Below are 21,900 nucleotides of genomic sequence, written 5' to 3'. Positions count from 1 at the left end.
TAGACAGAAACATAAGTGAAATACATATTGAGACATAAAAGTGGGATAAAAATTAGTCACATGAAACAAGAAATTTGCCACAAGGTTATTGATAGTTTCCTTACCGATAAACTGGATGTTAAAACACAGTGAGATCAATATAAAGACATCCACTAACTTTTAACAGATCATGTCCTAATGGTGTTGATGATGTCAACAGTGTTCAAAGCGTTACATCATTAAGTGCAGAGATAGAGGCTGCATACCCAAGCTGACTGCCGGGTTGCATGATGCTACAAACACGTTCCTCACTGAGCTAAACAGGACTGCCTATTCAAATGCAAACATTTATGCTTGTGTTTAACATTTTCTCTTCCTTATAAATGTTAGTTTTTAACTGGAATTTAAAAGGTCTTCTTAATAGACTTTGTCGGTCTTTTCTCAAAGGAAAATATTTCTGTCGGAATATGACCATAGGATATAGCAATATTCTTCAGGAACGTGCTCATTTCAGTGGTGTTCAGAAAGAGAGGTCCATGGCTTTTTCCAGCTTGCCTCTGTGGTTGCTTGCAGTATTTTTGGTGAGTTGCACAAGGTACTTGAACTTCCTTGATAGGTACCTAGGTTACTTGGAGCTTGTCTCCCAGGCTTTCTGCACTCCTTTGATTCGTGTTGCCAAAGTGCAAACCGTGTTGGGAAGGTGTTGAAAAGAATGGAAGATATTCCCTTCTTTGATACTATACTTTGGAATTTCATCCCCTGGGAAATGTTCCTGATTGATATTTTTGTAATTCCTTTTCTGAAATGGTAGTTTTTAATTTCATCATCTCTGAGATAAGACAATTTCTAGTTTCTGACTACGCTTACTTTATAGTTACCAGAGACAATAGCTTTGCCAGAGCTGTCTGTAATAGTCCCTCTTTTGAGATAATTTTTTCAAAGACAAAGATGACAGCAAAGTCCATAGTCTTCATGGCAAGTCAACAGGGATCTGACATCTGATTGTCATTTGCACCTTTGATGTTTCTTCCTCTCTAGTGTTTGTGCTATAAAGTGATTTCCCTGCAGTATACAACTGCAACTGATTTCTCAGGTTGAGTTCTCCCTAACTCTAAGATGTAGAAAAGATTCCTCCTTGATGATGCCAGGACTTTTTCTTAAGCAAAAAGTCTTCCTTCCATCACCTTCACAGTTACACTGCCAATCCAGTGTCCAATTTACCATCCCAGACATTGCAGAGGTGAAGGCTTGTAGTTTATCAAGATTTGTTAGTTCATCTCTTAATGGACCAGAAAGGAAACAGATGACGATGTTCCATATTCTGTGCAGCACACTGAACTTAAATTATGCAATACAAAATTATGAATCATATATCTTCAAAAGCCTCCTTCCCACTGGTCCTGGAAAATGGATGTGTAGTGAGCTCAAAGGAAACACAAAGCCTTATGCATAAATGGAGGTTTGAAATGAACCTGAGCCGCAGGATGAGAAAGCAGCTTGGTGGGGTGTGATGGAAGGGGGTGCCATGTTTCTCATGACTTCTAGTGCCCAGTAAGAGGAGGGGTAGCATTTTCAGGTGTTGCTCTGATAACAAGACACCATAACTTTTGATAACATAAATGTAACATGCTGGTTACATTTATGTTGTAATCACATACTGTGTTTGCAGCTACTCTGGATGTAAGCAAATTTAGCTTCACAGCAGTTTGCTTGGTTGCCAGTTGCAGCGCAGTTGCGGCTTTGAGGCAGGCTCCTCTGGGAACTTCAGCTGAATGGACCCTGTGCTATTGTAATTATGCCATTTTCAGTGATTTTCAGCGCCTGGGTTAGAATTACAGCTCACTTAGCTTTAAACTAACTCTCTCTAGAGTGTACTGCAGAAATGCTGGTTTGGTACTTGGAAGTAAAACAAAAAAATCCTAGTAAAATAAACAGAGCTACTCCATGCTTTTGAAAAACTTCTTGGCAAGTTCATTTGCAGGGACTTGCTTGTATTAGGGACTAAGAACTGAAGGCAGGAGAGAAGCCTAGGAAGAAAGTAATGTATTTTTCTGCTGAAATGTTCAAGAGATAAAGTTTAAAAAAAAATTGTTAGTGAGCGGTAAAGAGAAGCCTTTAGGTTTGAAAGGTTCCTGTGCCTTTTTTTCTGTCTTAAGGACACAACTTTGGAGTGAAACACAGGAACATGCAGAGCACTTTGCAAATCTATCTGTGAAAACGCTACAGACGAGAACAAATAATTATTAATTAGTAACATTGCTGCATTTTGTTACTCAGAAATAATTCAGAGAAGGGTTCTGCCAGTGAGGTTATTGTCTAATGTCTAGTCCATGAAAGATAGAAGCAGGAGAGGATCTGAGATGATTTGAGTGGAAGTTTTAAATGGCAGAAGGCAAAGGGAAGGTAAGAACAGAATCCGATCAAGTTGGAAGGAGGCAACTAATACGGCATTTGAGGTATCAGCCATTCACAGCCATGAGTTCTGTATGGCTTGTAGGTTTTCTACATTTTCATTTGCTAAATTAGGTGGGACATCACATAAATAGTAAAGTAGTCAGTGAAACGTAGAAAGGTTTAGATCATCATGACCATGCAAAGCTTGCAGATGCCTTTCCACAAAATGTGAGTTGCTACAGCACTGATTTTTATGTTAATTTACTAGTGAATAATTTAAAAAGACCTGTTTATTTTTTAATAAAAAGGAAAGATATAAATTGGCTGAGTGTTCCTAATGTTACTTACAGCTGCCATTGAGCAGATGTTCGGGATTCTTAGTGGTGTGCTAGACCAAAATAAGTTTTATGAATAAACAAACAATTTCTTTTTGGTACCAACTCTTTCAGGCTGATTCTCTCCCAAATTCACAATAAATAGCTTTTTTAAGTCTCCTCATAAATAATTACCTTTCTTGTGCCGCTTTTTTCTAGGCGCTTGGATTTTAATTACAGTGATGAACTGTTTTAATAAGTTGTTAAATAATTTTATCTTTTTTAAGGCTGAAACCATTTTCCATTTCTCTTTGACTTCATTGATTCCTGGGATTTTAATCCTTTTAATTTTTGCTAACTCACTTGATGTTGCACTTTCACTCCCCTTTATAAATTCACATTGGAGAAACAAACAGCATGCAGCAGCATCTTTTTCTTCTGAACTCTATGCACATACACCCACCTTAGCTTGCTGGTTAACCATGGTCTCCTGTTATAGTAACCATTTTGTTTAACTTAGTGATTTTGATCACAGTAAGTTTGAAAAGATAGGTAATTAAATGGAGACAATGCGGTTTTGCTTTGGGCTAATGTCTGGGGGCCTTAAAGCACTATACAGAAGATGTTTAGCAGAGTGAATACTGTGCTTAGTTGATAGGTAAGAGATATGCAACACTGTTATACTCCACTTCAGACTAGTGTTTTCCAGTGTAAATACTTATTAGATGCCTTTGTATGTGATTTGATGTACAGAAACGCTGAACACATAATTCCTTATAACTTCAGCTGTGATTCAGTATCTGTGAAAAACAGCTGCTTTATTGAAATGTATGCATTGCTATTGGGATGGGGGAGAGAAGAACCAAGTGACAGATTTTTCAACTTCCTGATTTTTAGTCTCATGGCATGATCAAGATTTACTTAATTAAAAATGACTGCTATTAAAGACAAAAACTCCACAGATTGTGTTTAAACTTCTATAGTTTTCTTACAGATTATGTATGAAACAGAAAACGTAGTAGTACGTCTCATGATCCCACTCCTGACACTGAATAATTGGAATCACTACAGAAAATACTACCAATTTAGATTTTAGAAGTCATAGTTTAAAGTGTGGATCTTGCAAGGCTTTACTTTTATCAGGTTAAGGTCTGTCTGTTCACATCAAATATCTGTTTCTTTGGGGTGCAGCCTTGAGTAGCTTTGCTTGCTGTTATGCTCTGTATGACCTAAACAGAGCATGCTTAGGACCAAGCTCAAATGGAGTGACAGTACTGCAACTTTTAGCTCTTTATGTCAGAAATTTAGGATTCCAGAGGGAAAAGTATAGACCAGGTGGTCATGCTTCCTGGTGTGATGGTGACGCCATCACTACCTCTGCAGTTTGGGAAGTGAAAGTTCGGTAAAACACAGGTAATGTCTTGCTTGACTGCTTCTGTTTCTGAATGTCTAAGTGTGGGTGAAGAAGCCATTGATACCAAAGTGAGTCTCTGAAATACTGCCATGCAAAGCTACAAACTTTAGACAGAATTTTTTTCTTTCTGTAAGAAAGACATGAAATGTACTGTCTCAATGAATAGTGACATTTAATAACTTGCCACTAAATACCTATGAGGATATATATACATCTAACACAAAGAGAGTTTGATACTCAATTTCTTTCATTCACAGTATTGCAGTAAAACAAGTGGAATGCCAAAGTACAAAATGATAATATATATTTAGTGTAGTTTTTTTAAAAATGTAAAGCCTATATATAAAATGTAGATTTGGAGATTGAAATATCATCTTCATTTTGCCAGTGGACTAATGAAATGTGCATTCTATATCAGTTTCAATTATTTTTAACCAAAACCCAGGCAGTTTAATCAGATTGTTGGTACTTCTGATTTGAGATGCTCGCCATGATTGCAGTCCGTGGCCAGATCAGCACACATGCTGTTGACAAATGGAGGTGGAGAAACAATGCCCCAGCATATTAAATACCTTTTTATGAGTTGCTGCCTATTTCTGACAGCGCTTAAGGGTCTTTTTGATTTCCTTCATTTTTTAGAGTAGTGCTCAGTAGATTATTATGGCAGAAGAGTCTGACTGAATTTATCAGCAACATGCCTTCATAAAGCATCCCTTTGAAATAAAATTATTAGTTTTGCCATGTAAGCATCATTAATAATACAGCGGGAGGAAAAAAGTTTTCTTAAAAAAACAGAAGTGTGTCTTTCCCTGACCCCCAGCAGAGAGGTGCCTCCTGCTTGGAGTGTGGCTGCACAGTCAGGGGTTTTGGTTGTTTTTTTATTGAAGGGGACTGGCAGGCTTTTTGACATTCAGGCTACCTGAAGAGCTAGAAACCTTGTAAAACACCCTACTGAAAGTGGTGAAAACATCTGTCAGTACCTGGAAGTTCTCACCCACATTGCAGCCTACACACATGGGCTTCTGCAGTTTTGCCATATGACAAATTATAGGAAGGTGGGGAGAGAAGAAAGAAACACTCTGAGGGGCAAAAACTTCTGGGAAGCAGGAGCTGTGAGTAAGATTGGTACCTTTTAAAAACAACCATAGCTTGCCATTTTACTGTGCTGCCTCACGTGTAGGTAGGACCTTCCAGGGTGTTACCCTTTGGGTATTTGTTGCATCAGGACAATGCCCAACACCTGCACCCCAGAAGTCTGTGATAGAATCTACGTATTTGTAAGTTGATTGTATTGAAGACTTTCAAGTGTCATAAAAATTAAAACTGAAAGTGCCTAACATTTTCCTAGTAATCATATGATTACTGGAAGTGGAATATTCAGCCCTCTGTGCAAGCCCCTATGTAACCTATTCTACCTGATTTGTAAAAGCCAGGAGGAAACAAAGACGTCACAGATGAGTCTAGTGAGATCTGGCACCTTATTTTTTTTTTTTCAGGGAAAGCCAAAAGCTTGACATTGGCCACAAAGTGCTCTTGGGAAATGCCTTTGATACTGGAAATCCCCCCAGTGCTGAAGCCTCCACCTGTGCCAGCTGCCTTTTTATGTGTAGGGAACAGTGTGGAAGAGGGGCTGATGCTGACTGTTTGTCCTCTACATGACAAAGAGGCTGGATGCTGGACAGAATCTGGCTGTGGCATTAAGATATGACTTTTAAATCTCAAAAATCAATCCTGCCTTTCTCTGGGTTAGAGTCAGAATCTTAAACTACCTTTATCATGAAGTGTTGAAAAACACTCAAAATGACCTTGAAGTGTCATGATTTTGACTGTATTATATAATTATTTTTTTAAAAATCTTTACATTTCATAGCATCTTCTTGATAAAGTAGACTAATTTTCTATTTGCATTGTTCAGTGTGGAGTATTTCCAAATGGGTTTTAAACAGCTATTTCTTCAATTTGAGTAAATTTGTTACAAGCCAATAGACAATACGTGAGCACACCTGAGTTTTAATGTTAACATATTTGTTTCAGAGTTGCTATCAACATTAAAAAGCACAAAGCTAAATGTGGTTGCTAAAACATGGTATGCAATATGCCATGTAGTGCTGTGATTCTAAGCAGTCATGCATATTTATTACTTTCTTCCAAATTGCAGTGCTATTACTGGTAGAAGTATCAGGGTTTTAGCCTCAGTCTGTAATATGTCATCTTCTGGACAACATTTTGAGAGACTGAAATATATTGATCCAAACCCAACACTACCAAGAGGGAAAAAGCCTGACCTAGATCAGTGCTGTTATAATTACATCACAGTTTAGGATAGTTTATCGTTGTTTAGATTAGTTTAAGTGTGAACAAGTAAATGATGCAGTGCAATTCAGTGTTTGTGAAGAAAGCTTAATGGGTGAGATTTTCAAATCAAGTCTAGTTTCTCCCACAGCATTTTGCTTTTCACCCAGCCCAGCAGGAGCATGTGGCTCAGTACTGAGAACCTGAGTGCCTGCATCTAACCTGAAAGGAGAGGCCAGCCTTTATGTTGCTCCTTTATGAAGCTGCTGTTCTAGCAGCAACCTGTGTGTTACTGGTAAAGTGATGAGAATGAATGTTGTGGTTCCTTCTCAAACACCCAGCATGCCTTTAGTTGCTGTATGTGCAACACGAACACTCTGCCCAAGCAGGACAAGTCACCATCCCCCTCCTGCCCACATCCATATCCTTGTACAGAGACGATGTGTTATTTTATAACCTTTAGCTTTTTTTATGCAAATTATGACTTTTGAACATTAGGGCAATCAGCAGAATTCAGCCATCACTATCTTTGCAGCAAAGAGTGGGAACAAGGTGTTGAAAGATGTGACTGCTTTTTTTGTAGGTAGCTGCTGTGTAATTGTGCAGATGATGGTGGTGGTGGCAATGAGAGGAAGCAGGTCTGCTGCTCTGTCTCTCCATGCATGCTGTGGAGCATTTTCACTAGATTTTATGCAAGTGCTGTGGCTACTCTCACCACTAGCATGCTATCCCTGCTTTTTTCCGTTGTTTGTGGTTCTTCTACTCCTTTCCCTCTTACTCCTCAGGTATTTTGGTAGCTGATGGAACAGTCACATCTTAAAGCTAATGGTAACCGACATGCTTCTATCTCCACGTACCACTTCTGCTACTTCTTTGACCCTGTTCACTCCTCTCTCCACTGGATAAAATGCACCACGGCTGCCTGCTTCTGTTTTGTCATGGGTATAGTGCCGGAGAAAGCCATGGGTTTGGGCATCTGGGGCCAGAGCTGTGCCACCAGCATTGCCTCCTGCTATGGGTGCGCTGGGATGCTCTCTCAAGCTGAGCCTGTGCTAGAGTAGAGAGGAGATTTGCACTGATGTCTCTCATATTTTGTCTTGCTCAAAGTCAGAAGGGGTGTGGCAAAAAATAGCCCACGGAGTAGTCTGTAAAGGAGAACAGCATTGTGAGTGGATAAGCTGAGAGGAAAGGTGTATTTTTTCTCAGTGATTATAGTAAGGATAGGATTAGGTGTTGGGATGCATTGATTTATCTTATTTCTACCTTTGGCTTGTCATGTGTCATTAGGCAAACTGCTTAACCAGTTCCAGTAATGTCATCTGCAGAATGAAATAAGGTTAATATAGGTCGTACACTGTAAATCCCTTGAGTGTAATACATGGTACACACTTCTAAAGAAGAAAAATGAGATCTCAGCAAAGAAACATGAAATTTAACAAGCAGATAACAATACAGGTATTCGTTAAGCTTCCTTGTGGTCCCACTAGTCACTCTTGGGAGGATATCCTGCTGCTTCCTCTTTGGAGAGGAAGAGGAATGGCTGCTCCAGCAGCACGTATTTGCCTGAACTGCTCCTGCACCCTCACATGTCCCAACACTGCTTCTGCCTGGCAACACAGGATGGGACTGGGAGCATGTTTCCTCCTGCGCTTTAGTGTGGTTTGAAGCCTAAAGCCAAATGACAAGGATTCCAGCTGTGGCCTTTGAGCCTGAAGCACATGTCAATTATTTATCTTCTCTTTCACCAAACCAAATAAGGCTTGGATTGGAAAGAATTCTCTAAAAATAGCAAGAGCCCATGCTATATGGCCAAGCAACAAAAGGTGGTATGGATCTTTTTGTTGAACCTTCTAAAGAAACACATTTTAAATGAAAACACAAGAAACTAATACTAATTAAGTAACAATATTCTATGGAGACCTATGGTAGACCCTATAATAGTGCATTAGCGAGCTGTGTATAATTCAGGAATGCTGAATTCTTTCAGACATCATCTACAGGGTATTTTGCATAAGTATGGTCTTAATAATTTGTCCCTTCATGTACATGCATAAGTGTCCCTAGGGGCATCATTTGGCCTGCAGATTGCCTGTTACCAGAGGTGGTGTGCAAGAGAGGAAGCATCCATTCCGAGTCTTGAACACCAAGCTGAGATAGTAGGAAAGGTTGTCTTGTAAACAGACATTAAACATGGAGCCCTGTGATGTGATTTATTTTCCCTGCTCTGTGCAGAAACTTTTCCAAAAAGAATTCCAAAAAATAGGCAGTTCAGAAAAGACCAAGTTATAAGCTAGCATTTTTCAAAATGGTAGCTTAGACACAGGTGTGTGAAAACACACATAAGCACCTAACCAAGTGGTCTGTCAGTGTAGACATGTGTGATGGAGTTAAAGGTACTTCGTGAGCTACTGCTAAAGTGAGTTGTCAGAGCTTCCTATTCTCTTCTCCTCCTCAATGGCAAAGTTAAGCTAGCAGGGAATGTATTTTATCTTGCCACTGGAGTAGGAGAAGGACATGTAAGTGGACAATTACAATGACTCAACTGACAAGAATTAGCTACTACATTAGCCTTTTATATCTTGCCCTGCCTCTTATTTTCAGACGGGTGATAACCTGGTCACCCCTAGTCAGGCTAATTGCGTGCGAATCTTAAGACCATTATTTTAGGTACTCATAAGATAGAAAGATGACTTGCTAATGAGACTTTATGCACATTTGATAATGTACTATTTTGTCATTGCTACCTTGTCAGCACAAACAGCAGGGGCTTTTGCAGGTCCCTCAGCAGCATGCCTCTTTTTGCCATCAGTCCTAGAAATCTTGGAAGGGTATGTGTTCACCCTATGTCGCTGCGTACTGTTATATCTGAGTTGCAGCAACCAAGATATATTTGTGCTTATTGCAAGTACTTACAAAGTAGCATGGCATAATTGTCCCTCTGCAAGCATCTCTCTCTAAACTATTGTTTAAAACTGCCAGACGCATCTTTGTTCTTTATTAAGAGTAAGACAACAACACAGAGTCTAGTTATCAGGAGATAATCATTCCCCAAGGGCATTTTAAGCACTTGACAACCAAAAGGTTGTGATTACTCCACGATTGCTATACTGCTTATTATTCCTTATTGCTTAATTATGGAACCAGAGTGTGTTTCCTGGATGCTGTCATCTACATAAGATTCTTCAGTTCTCATGCTCTGCTACAATGTTATATGGACTGGGAAGCTTTGTAGCGTTTCTAGATGATGTAGGGGATAGCAGTAGGGCAGGCCAGTCATGGTAGCTCTTCTGGCCTTTGGGAGACCAGGGCATCCAATCCTTGCCCTGCCAAATGCTTGCTGAGAAGCCTTGGGCAAGTCATGCAGCTTCTGTATACCTGAGCTCTACACCTCTGTTCAGGTGCTACCATAAATAAGGCTGTGGCAGTATCTAGAATAGAAATAATATAATGGACTTCATCTTGATCTATAGGTACAGTCTGAGGCAACACGCTATGAAGACATGGATTTTCTTTTTAGCGTGTGCACATTCACCTGGCTTATTTTGTGTGGTCTTTGGTGGAGTGCAGTGGCTGAGGGTCTTGTGTGCATGGGGGCTGAGATCGCATGGGAAGAGGGGATTTAATCTCTTAAAATACTCTACCTGATTTCACAAGATGCGTGACTGGAGCCCAAGTGGTCTGGCTCCCAGTGGCGCTGACAGTTTGGTTGCTCGTGACCAGAAAGAGCCTCCCCAACAGAGGCTGCGGCACTGTTCATATTTCTTAAGGTTTATTCAGATTTCCATCTCTGGTTAAAGTAAGCTAACGCAATTTCTGCTTGTGAGGCTGTGGTGCTGTAATGTATCACACCCAGGTGGGTTAGTAGTTTGGCAGCAAGCCCACCTGAAACAGCGTGTAATGCTGCTGTGTTTCAAAAAGGCTTTGATGTCTCCACTCCCTACTGGTTCAGTGAGTCTTACGTGACTCACTGCCCTGAAAGGCAATGTGCTGTTGTGGTTACACATTGGAAAAGAGTAGAATGTGTGGCCTTTTCCAGGCTCACTGGGCCTAGAAATCTACCCTGAAGAACTAATTTTTTTAAGTCTTTGATTTAATATTTCACTGAATCATGTAACCTACTCTAAGGAAGGGGAAAGCCATCCAGCATGTATTTTAACATTAGCCTTGATTTTTTGAGTGTATACATTAATGGGAAGATGAGAAGATGGGTGACAAAATTAAGTTTCTAAATCATCACCTAAATTTCCAGATGAAACTCCTGCTGAACTTCATTCCTTAGACTTGTTTTTGAAAACTTGAATAAGAAATAGACTTGATGAAATTCTGTTACTATTACAAGGTCGGCATAAAGTCTACTTAATGAGGGGCTTTTTACAGCAGTGGTTGATTTTTAAATCCCCCTTTTCATTCCTGAAATCTAAACATTAATAGCACTTTCCATTGTGGCTCTCCCTGCTAGTGTGCATCTTCTGTCTTCTGCAAGAGGCTGCATGCAATCCTGCTAGCAAGCTCTTGTGTCATAAATAGAATTTGTTCAGGAAATAAAAATGTATTGTTTTCATTGTTAGAGGATGCTACTAAATTGGCTGTATGTTTGTCTAATAATCACATCTAAAGCTGATTATTCTGGTAATAGCCTTAAGATATTATTTAAAAATAAATATATAAATGCACTACTTTTGTACTAATACTAGTTTTTAATCTCTTCTTGTTTCTATGAAGTCTGAATGAGATTTTCAAAATTGAATAATAATTTGATCCGTTAATCTTTTGAAGCTAGTAATTTTATTTTCCCCTCTTTGCAGTCTCTGAGGCTCGCAAATGAATAGAGCTTCATTACTGGAGTCTGCATTTAATAACCATTATCCATTATCTTGTAATTAAGACTCCCTGTAACGAATCATGAGGACAATGCAAAAATACATAGTACATTTCTTTAATGAACTGGAAAATGTTCATCTTGTTCTATTTAGTAATGAGTTGCTGAATAGTCGTTAAATCCACTGGAGAATAGAGCTAGATGGATTTTGAAGACTATCTTGAGTTTGTGGTTAATCTATTAGAATTAAAATTTCATCTTCTATTTTTATCAACAGCTGATTAGAAGTCATTCTGTTTGACCAAATTGATTAGAAGACCATATACAAGGGCAGCTGTTGTTTAATGAAAGTTTTTAATGAAACTGTACCATAGAGACTTGTAATTATAAGACTTATAAAAGCTTTGACTTACCTTACACTAGAAAAAATGAAAAGTATTATTCTGAAGGACTTTATGTGCTACATTTTGAAAGGGAAATTAAAAATATAATTTGGCAATGTTGAAGTTTCACTTCCACTGTTACTTGTTTTAATGTGACTATCAGACGTCCATAGTGTCTTTTCTGGAAGGAGTAGATCTGAAATACGTAACTCGGTTGTCTCTCTTATGTACTTCATTCTTTGCAAAGCTCAATCAACTATTAATTGGCTCTTTTGCACATTTCATTTTCTCTGGAGTTAGAACTTTTTTTGCAAATAACTGGTTTTCTTTAGAATGGAAATTGTCATTGGAGAGTGCAATTTAATCACCAGTGGGCTGAGTTAGTGCCTAGACAGGAAACCTACAGAGAAAACTGTGGTCTTACCAGGCACAATGTTAGTGATATCATTTGATTATGTTTAGAGCACAGGACACAGAAACATGCTCGCCTTTGTCTTAACTCCCCGTCAGGCTGAAACCTAGCTGTGTGCCAGTCAGCTGTGTCTTCAGGAAGACGGGTCTCTGGAGTGTGCCACAGCACACTGTCAGAATGTAGTCTAGGCAACTCTTTAGTTTGAGCAAGTAGTGAAACTTTTGTCGCTTACTCTAGGGGATGTTGTAGAGGCATCATCATTCAAATAAGAGACAAAATGGACCCTAAGCCAATTTTGAAGTGGAAGCAGATGCAGTTCCAATTGACTTAAGTGGATGATGCACTTCTACACGATGTTTGAATTATCCTTCTTCTCCCGATTACTTTTGATAATTAATGATCCCACAGTACACCTTTTCTGAGAAGTAGGTTCCCAGGGATGAAGTGTACCCTAATGCAATTAAAGAAGTTTTGTCATTGTATTGTGTCAGTGCAGGAGCACACACTGCAAGGCAAATTTTTTGGTTAGTTTCTTAGCTTTTTGTTATAATGTGCTGCAGGATTCGTTTTAAGCCAACACAGAACGGCAAGAATGCACAAGGACACTACACAAGTGTTCAGGACAAGCAGTGGAGAATATTGTTCACAAGTGAGAAACTAGAAAAAAATAAGCCAAGGCTAACTCTCCTTTAAATAACACAGATGTTTTGACCTTGTTACAGCATTATATCAGACCATGCCTTTAAGTACAGTAATTTGCAATGTTACAATTGCAAAATGCATAAGAAGGGAGTTTCCCCCCTGTTTATAGTATTACACAGCTGGTTTTGTAAGTACACCTGGGATTTCTTTCCTTTTACTTTAAAAAGCAGTGGGAAATACAATACTAGACTGTCAAATGTGAGACTAAATAGGTGCAAAGTTAAATTAAAAAAAACTGATGAAAATTGTTTCTATTCAGAAAGATCCTTGTGGAAATACTAAAATTTTTTTTATATGCAAAATTTGTTCGGATGAAATAATTTCCATTGTTGTGGTTAGTTAGACACATTCCTATTAATGTAGATATACACATATATTGAGTGTCCATACAGGAACATATATTACATTGAACTGTCCTGAAGAGATTGTTGGTCTGATAGCTAGAGCAAAGAATTAAGAGCTGGGATGTTTATTTAGCCACTGGGATGTCTGACTTGCTCTGAAACTGGATGGGTATCATCCTCCTGCTCTAGCCTCGACCAGAGCAAGGTTAGCACTGATGCTACAGGGATGTACGTGTAAAGAAATGCTTCATAATTGCTGTGAAGCGTGAGGACATCTTTGGAGGGTGTGAACTATGTATGTGCAGAGTGGCTCTTGTTCTAAAACTACCATAAAGCTTTATACATCTTTTTCAGGTTCTGATTTTATAAAGACCTCTACAGGAAAGGAGGTGGAAAACGCGACCTTTCCAGTTGGAGTAGTCATGATGCGAGCCATTAGAGAATTCTACTGGAAAACTGGCAACAAGGTAATTCTCACTACTTTTATAAAAACTAACCAAACAGGCTCACTCAGAAGGAAATAAGACTGTAAGTTTCAAAACGCAGAACGTAAATCCACATACATTAGCTTCCATGGCTATGTGAGCAATAGGTAATGGGACTTCTCTCTTGTAGTCCTCATTTGATTTGCTAATATTTGTATACATAAAAAAAAGGTGTCACTTTTGGCTTTCCTCCCTTGAATAACTATCACTTAATTCCCTAAAAGCTCATGCAATCTTGATGCATCCCCTGCTGCATTTGGGGTTGAGCTTTGTTTCACAATTTAGGATATTTAAATGGTCACCTCCATTAATAAAAGGGCAAATCTCAAGCTGACAGGGATTGCCATACTCCTCAGTGCAGCTATACAAATTTGTAGCCATTGAGAGCCTGTCCAGTGTACACAGCTGTATTTTCTGACTTTGTTCGGGCAACCCAAGGGATAAATTCTGCTCTTTCCTCTCTTGCCAAAGAGAGGGGCTTTCCAAGGGGACAAGAAAGCAGATCCAGTTGTATCCTGCTGTCTGGGACGGAGGGAGGCAGGCACAGGGTCCAGAAGAACATTATGTCCTGGTGCACAACATCTATCTGTTAGGTCACTGTCAAGTGAAGTCAGTGGAGGCAAGGAGCAGGGGGGAGTGTATGGCAGAGCCATTGATGAACTATCCATGCATCCATCCTTGCGCTGAAGCAGTGAGAAACGAGGAGGTTATCCAGGAAGCCACCTCTCACCTCCTTTAGCCACCTCTCACCTCCTTTACCCACAGGCAAGTGGGGGCTGCCAGTTAGATCTGGTGCTGGTGTTCAGCAGTGGACTTTGTCCTCACCTGCAGCCTCAGGGAAGGGAACCATATGTGTAGCTAAAACCCCCTCCCCATTTCTGGGTCACCCTTTGGTTCTCTCCAGCTCACCCTTCTGTCCTGTCTGCAGGTGGCCTGTCAAGGTATGATGTTAGGACAAGGGATGAGCAGTGGGATAGGGGCTGAGGTGGCTTCAAGGGACTGTCGGAGCTTGAGGAGAACGTGACAGCAGGTTAGGCATGTGTCCATCTGCTCTCTGTAGTCGTCTAGATGAGGCCAGTGCGGATCCCTGGGCTGTCCTCACTCCTCCCTTCCCCAGCCTGCATCTCTCTCTGCCACGCCAGCAGCTTGAGCAGCTCTGATAGTCTTGCTTCTGCAGGAGCATTTTCACTGCTGCCAACCTGAGGCAGATCCCTGTGCTGCTTACATGAGCTGTGTGCCAGAGGTTGGGCTCTTTTGCATTAACACAGCTTTGTACCTATAATTGGATATAAATGTTGAATTCACCTTTTGCTTTAAAAAGATACATTCACGGTATAAAATGTGTTATTAAGAATGAGTGCTTATGTCTGTGTGCATGTGTGTGTCAGTGAATTAGATGTAAACTGACTTTATGTGCTTTTATTAACTGAAGACAATATTATCAGTGACAAGAGATTTCTAAATGGTTTCTTTAACAAACTAATTTTGCTGCTGTAGGGATGCTTTCTAGCAAGGCGTTGGCTGGGAAAAACAGGTTAATATAGAAATTAAACTTCTTCGAGGAAAGGAACAAGTTGCAGGGTAACATTTATTGAATGATAAGCTGTGGTGGTGATATGAAAAGTGTGCAATATAATGGGAAATAATCTTTTCCTGTCATTATTGAAGGACATACATAAATTGGTTTTTCTGTTGGGAAAACCCCCAATCCAGAAAAACTTATTACTTTTAATAATATAAGGTGAAGAGAAAATTCTTGAGGAGATGAACTTATTAAGCAAAATAATGAAATGCTGTGAAACAGCAGGAAAGTGGTAGCTGGACTTTGTACTGCTCTTGAATTAAATTCGAACCCCCCTTCCTTTTTGCGTTTTTATGGCAGTCAGATGTGCTGTTTGGAAAGCTGCTAAATGGAAGAGAGAACAGGCTTGCCCTTGTCAGCTTTTTTGCAAAGAAAAGAGCTTTCAGAATTTGCTAAAAGAGGAAGGAATTCTGCATGGTGTTTTTAATTCTCTTATTAACTCTGTTTTACTTGTTTTCACCACAGATTATCTCAAAGAGCTGTAATGTTTCTAGGAAGAAATCTAAATTTTAATTTCATTAGAATTTCTTTTCCTGAGGGAAAACACATTCCCACTATTTTAATTTATTGTCTAGAAGATGCTTTTCCAATTGCTGTGGTTTAAATTCCTTTTGGAAATCTAATGTTAACAGATGTATGCATACACTCACACATCCAACCATCCATCCATCCATCCATCCATCCATCCATCCATCCATCCATCCACAAAAACACATGGATAAATCCATGTTTTGGGTTTATCAAGCTTTTCCTGTTATTTTTCTTTATAATCTTATTGAAAATATGCTGTTATCACAATGCTTCAATGTGAGAAAAGGATTTATTCTGTGTTTATTTGTCCTGAAATCACTATAAAAAAAATTACCAAACACATTTAAAAACAGATACGTTTTGATTCCACCATTATATCCATAAAGTACAAAGAAATCCTCAGTGCAGTGAGATTGCAGGAACGTATATACAGAAATCAGAACAATAATTCTTGCAGAAGGAGGCTGTTGGGAAGGGGTACCCAAGGTAAAGGTTTGTGGTAGAGGGAAATGTAGAAAGAATCGCTGTGTGCTACTCTACAGATTGTTCAGATTTAAATTTTTTTTTTTTTTGTGCAGAAACACTTTTTCCTAATTCTCCTTGTTTTTCAAGAGTTCAGTAAGCTGCTGCAGGCCAACATTTTGGCTAATGCAGGTGACAAAATTTTTGATGAGAGATTTGATAGCTGTGTCTCACAAGCTGTGACTCGGAATGAGATATGTTTAAATGGCATGTAACCAAAAGACTGGCATTAGGGGTGCATGCCAAGTCACCTCAGTGCTGGCTCTATACAACAGGTTGATCATGGAATTTAAGACATGCTTTACTTCAAAGATAGGCTTTTCTTGGCATGTGTGCCTCTACATACATGCCCCCTGACCAAATATGGCACGTGTCTCACATCAAGTGACTGAAAGCATATCCAGCACGTGTTGGGAGAGAAGTTTTTCAGTTCCTGTGAAGCATGAAAGTTTCAATTTTTGGTAAAGACAGATATAATATAATTCCCATTTGGAAAATTTTAGTGGAAAATAAACCTCTGATAATTTGAATGTACAGCCCAATCATGTATAACTGTGGTGCACAGGCTTTTTATAAAGTACAGTCATCTCTCACTGCTCTCCACATGAGTCAGCTGCCTCACGTGCTTTATTTCAGCATCTTTAGTGTTATGTCTTTGGATGTATATTTGCTTTTATATATTTGGAATTAGATTGTGACATGGGCAGTCGGTGATATGCAGCTATCCCAGGTCCTGCCTAAATCCCTTGGCCTAATATGTGTTATGGGCAAAGTACTCCCATTAGACCTCAAACCCAGCTCCTGAGAAACTGCACTGGTGTCGAAAGTATTACTCCCTCGGTTGCTGTCCCTTGGGATGAAAATGTTATCTTTTGCAGTGATGGCTGAGGCTTGATAGCTCTCAACACTAGTCCAGAGCTTATACTGTTTGCAGTCAGGTACTTCCTGAGTAGAGTTGTTAGATACACCACAGGCACTTTGAGACTGCAGGTGTACGAATGCTGATTGCTCTTCTAGGGTTGCTGATGAATGAAAATGTGTATTGCACTTCTTTTTTCTATATAAAGGTTGGATTTAAGCCTGCTGGGAGCATTCGGACGGCAAAAGAAGCTATTACTTGGCTTATGTTGGTGAAGGAGGAACTGGGAGTGGAGTGGCTAACACCAGAGCTCTTTCGCCTGGGTGCCAGTAGTTTGCTGGAAGACATTGAGAAACAGGTTAGTTGTTAATGGTTTCCAGCTTGGTGGAGAGAAAAAGCAATCTTTCTAAATGTGCTAGCTTACTGTTTTTGCGGAATGTGCTTTTGGTGCTGTTTAAAAGATAATACAACATATATCTAATTCATTATTAACAACAGGTTCACTTCCAGCTCAGTATTTCTTTAAATTTGGCCTGCCATTACAGACATCTGGGACTCTTGATATTCCAGCAGCTGGCAATTGCCTGGGCCAGGTTCGGATTGCAGTGAGCAAAGACGCTGAATTTATACATACATGGTCTTTTGGAAATACATGGTCTTTTGGAAATGCATGGTAGTGCACTCCCCTGCACTTCTAGCTGTTGCCAGTTCAGCTGACCTTCAGAATATCTCATAGACCCTTTGTGTCACTGTCCCACAACTGTTCACAGCATATTTCCATGCTGTGGAGAAAGTCACGCCTCATCCTACATATGGTACTACTGATAGAGAAATTTTTACATATTGATTATTTCCTGGGGATGCAAAGCAATTGTCTCCTACAAAGCCTCATTTTTCTGATTGCTTTATTTTTGTGTAGGCTGGTCACTGTGTTTCCTGGCAGACAGTGTATGAGGTGCAGGGGCAATGTGTAGTTCCTGGTGGAAAGAAAGGTTCTGACCTGTGTACCCATGACCTACCTCACTTGTGCAGGGTATCAACACTAAAGGATTCAGCATAGTTGAGAACAGTGTGTAGCGTCAGAGGAACTACTAAACCATTAGGGCTGCTGTACTTCTCTCCCATGTTCATTAAACCCAAGAGATGAGGTGATACTAGCTTTAGCCAAGAAAAAAGTTTGAGAGTCCTTGTGCTGTTGCTGCTGGTGGGAGAACATGAGGTGTAGGGGATTCAGGGGAGAAAAAAAGTGTCTGTTCTCTTTCCCCACCTTTCCTAGCAACTGAAATACTGACATGTCTTAAGAAATACAGAACAGCTGAGAGATGTCAGGTGACTGTTGAAAACCCCTGGCTCACTCTTGTAATGAGAGTAATATTGGCTTGCTTCATTGCCGGACTGCCTCTGCCTCACTCTTGACCTAAAATCATGTCCCTAGTTATGACAAAGCAACGTGAGCTTTGTTGTTGCCACTGCCATTGCTGCAGAGTCTTACAACACAGCCAGTGATTGTGTGGCACAATTTGTTCTGATTTCTTAAGGGTGTCATCCTTTTATCTGCCAGGGATTGCACAAATGCCTCAGTCATGACCAAAGCTCTGCTATACTGTGCCATCTAAAAACATGTAAGATAAATGTCCCGATCATTATATTCAATAAAACAAACAGGTATTTTAAAACCCAAACAAACATAGAAAATGGGGAAAACACTACCCCACCCCCAAGACAGTACAGTTAAAAGAATAGTTTGAAATGAGCCATATAAAAGCATAAACAATTCTGGATACTTTGAATATAACAAAATAATACTGAAATAGTCAAAATCAGATTACAGTGAGAGTAAAGCATTGTCGTCTACCTGTCTCTTTTTGAAAGTTTAGTTAAAAGCAACAAGAGTCTTTGCTTTCTTCTTTTTTTCCAAGCAAAGAAGCAAAAGCCCTTAGTTCAGATCCCATAAACAAATATATAAAGGTATATTACATCATATTTTATGCACACACACACAAACAAATATCCATCATCTTCATCTGGCATGCCTTTAATTTGTTACTTCCTTGACACTTTCAGATTTATAGTTGTATATAATTCCATCATAAATTTTCTTTTTTCTTGCAGATTTTCTATCATGTGACTGGCTCTTACGCACTTCAGCATGACCTGGCAATGGCTTAGACACAAAATCAGCAAACAGCATTCAGAAGTCTTCTGACAACCAAGTGCATATGATAGAATTAAAGGCCTAATTCTCTCTTCCTCATATTTTATAGTATTTAAAAATATGCTCAAGTCTGCTGGTTGTACTTGATCCAAAAGCAGAATAAATGGTAATTCTGAAATAGTTAATACTTACAGATTTGCAAAGTTAATTTTGCAAAGTCTTCGTCAGACTAGCCTGAAAAGCTTATTAATGGCAACACTGAAATACTATGAAAAAGATTTAGGTGGCCTGGTAACACTTTGCAGTCGCAGAATATGAAATATCTATGGAATGTTTCAGATTGCTAATTAAGAGCTACAGATCTTGGAATAGCTTTCCATTCACCTTCGACAAGATCTTCTGCCACAGATGTGTTGCACTATTAATTGTTATGTTGATTCAGTTTCAAGCATTGTAATGTGAGAAAATGAAACTTGACTATTACTTTCTTTTATAAAATGTCTCTGTAGCAAAAAGACCTTTTTTTTTTTTTGTATTTTTTCCCCCAAACTTGGGCACAGACATCCATATTTAGACCCTTGAATAAAGGTGGCTTGATTTCTAGAACAGCTGAGTATCCACAGTTGCTCCTGAAGTTAATGGGAGCTCTGGGTGATCAGAACAACTGAAAAATCAAGCAGCCTCTATATAGGTGCCTAACTATGCATTCAGGGGCCTATTTTTAGGCATTTCACTCTTAAAATTTTAGTCTAACTTGCTTAGAAGCTCCCATTCCTGTCTCCTGTCGTTTTAAAATGCATTCGTGCAAATCTTTCCATTTTAATGTAGGGGGGTTTGACTGTCAGTTTGCAGGTGTCACTGCTATACTGGCTGAACTTCAACTTTGCCATTCTAAAAGCAATTCTTTAATTTAAAAGGTGATTTGAATTGTGTCCTATACAGGGTTTACAGCTTTAATGTAAAAAGTGCTTTTCTCAGGGCACATTAAGAATAAAACTGAAATCATCAACACCTTTTGAATATCAGGCTGGAGCTAGTAGATTCATTATTTCAGAACTGCATTCTGTTCACTAACCAGAGTTGTACTAAAACCTTAATTATCTTATCATCATGACTAGTCTCACTGACTTAAGTAGGTCTCATCAGGGAAGTAAGAGGAGGAGGATTTTGCTGTAAATCAAGCTACAAGGTACATTTATTACAAAGAGATCTGTGCTTCATAAAGATAATACCTCCTGAATCACTAGTGCTCTACAAAACACCTTGAACAGATAGGAAAGCTGAATAGGGGAAAAAAATATCAGAGAAACAACATATGCAGAAAACAAAACCCTATATGCAGTGCTCAGTACTAAAAATAGGCTTTAATTTCCCGGGAAGTAGTTCATTCAAGGCTCTCAGCCTTTTTCTGGTTTAGGTCTCAACACGGAAAATGATGCTAAGCTGTGACTGTATTTTCACACATTTGTTTTCCTGGAAACTGGCCTTTTTTTGCCATAGGTTTTCCTTCTGATTTCACTGCCAGTTTCTTGAAGGAAAAACTGACTGCCTGTTTGCATATTTAGAGGAAAATTGGGCTGTTGAGCTTTCAGAAATACAGAGCCTGTTATACAAAGTCAGCTCCCACCAGGTGCTTGCCAGGTTGACCCTTTGCCCTTCCCTCCCAGCAACCACACACTGGATCTTGCTGCTGTTTAGCTCTAACCGTATAAATGTTAGAGTGTATGTCTGTACTTTCATAATGGAAAGATTCACCTCACTTGCAAAGTACACTTTTTTGTTGTTGGTTGTACACTTAGGGTGAAGATAGAAGCTATTTTTTGAAGATGCTTTAGTTTCTAGGTGAAGGACTCTGTGTAGTTCCTTAAAATTAATGAAGGTCCAGCTTTGCCACCTAACTTTAACATGAGTACCTCCAAGAACAACCTCACTGTTTCTATGAGAGCTGCATGTCGATTAATAAGCTTGCCAGGAGGAATTGTTTATATTTCTGTTGATGGCCTCCCCTTTGTTTTGATGTGCATGTGGGCTTCTGCTGGTTACTTGGCTTCAGAGGGAATAGGCTCCATTTGCGGAGGGAGAGGTTCAGCTTTCTGAAAAGTCGAACATAGCCAGCTTCCCTTTTCCATGAACATTACAAACACACCAATGTGACATACTATGCAACTCCAAGCCAAGCAGTGTTTTGGGAGAACCTGCATTGGAAAGTAATTTAAACATTTTTTCTGTTGAAACCTGTAATTTTTTTGGGAAAATAAAGAAAAGAAAAAGATGTAAAAGCAACAGAATCTGTGAATGCATTCAAATAAAGATGATCCTGGTTTTGGGGTGGGGTTGTTTCAAGGAATAAGCAGAAGGCTCAGTGTTAGAGAGTGACTGGCTGTCTTTGTTAACTTCTCTGTGACTCAAGTGAATTGTATTCACATGGTCTGTGGTTGTGGACTCCCAGCATAATCCAGAGCCTCGTCTTTCACTCCTCCTACAGAAGCTACTGGTACCAGCCAGGTGTTGGTCTGTTGACAGTCCTAGGCAATGCGAGGGGATGAACCTGGGCCGGGGATGCCATGCAGCAGGGGACTGGGTTGGAGGCATACAACAAGGCATGTCCAGGCGGCCCATCCAGGAGACAGCTACCAACAGCGCAGCTCCGAGGTCCATCCCAGAGGCAGAAGTAGGGCTGAAGACTGGCACTCCTGCAGCGTAGCTCAGGGAG

The 21,900-nt window shown here is 39.6% G+C and overlaps 1 protein-coding gene across 1 annotated transcript in view; it reads left to right on the top strand.

Moving 5' to 3' along the window:
* The window catches only part of DERA (deoxyribose-phosphate aldolase), a 56,518-nt gene extending 35,052 nt beyond the window's left edge, over positions 1-21,466 (top strand). Inside the window, exons 7-9 of the mRNA XM_074871515.1 lie at positions 13,408-13,520; positions 17,241-17,390; positions 19,145-21,466. Of these exons, the coding sequence (XP_074727616.1) occupies positions 13,408-13,520; positions 17,241-17,390; positions 19,145-19,201 (320 nt within the window). The 3' untranslated portion in view covers positions 19,202-21,466. The remainder of the gene's footprint in view (positions 1-13,407; positions 13,521-17,240; positions 17,391-19,144) is intronic.
* Positions 21,467-21,900: the final 434 nt, after the last annotated feature.

Source organism: Strix uralensis, chromosome 5, assembly GCF_047716275.1.
Source record: "Strix uralensis isolate ZFMK-TIS-50842 chromosome 5, bStrUra1, whole genome shotgun sequence".
Lineage (NCBI taxonomy): Eukaryota > Metazoa > Chordata > Aves > Strigiformes > Strigidae > Strix > Strix uralensis.
Note: the sequence above shows the minus strand (reverse complement) of the source record. Positions and strands in the feature narration are given on the sequence as shown.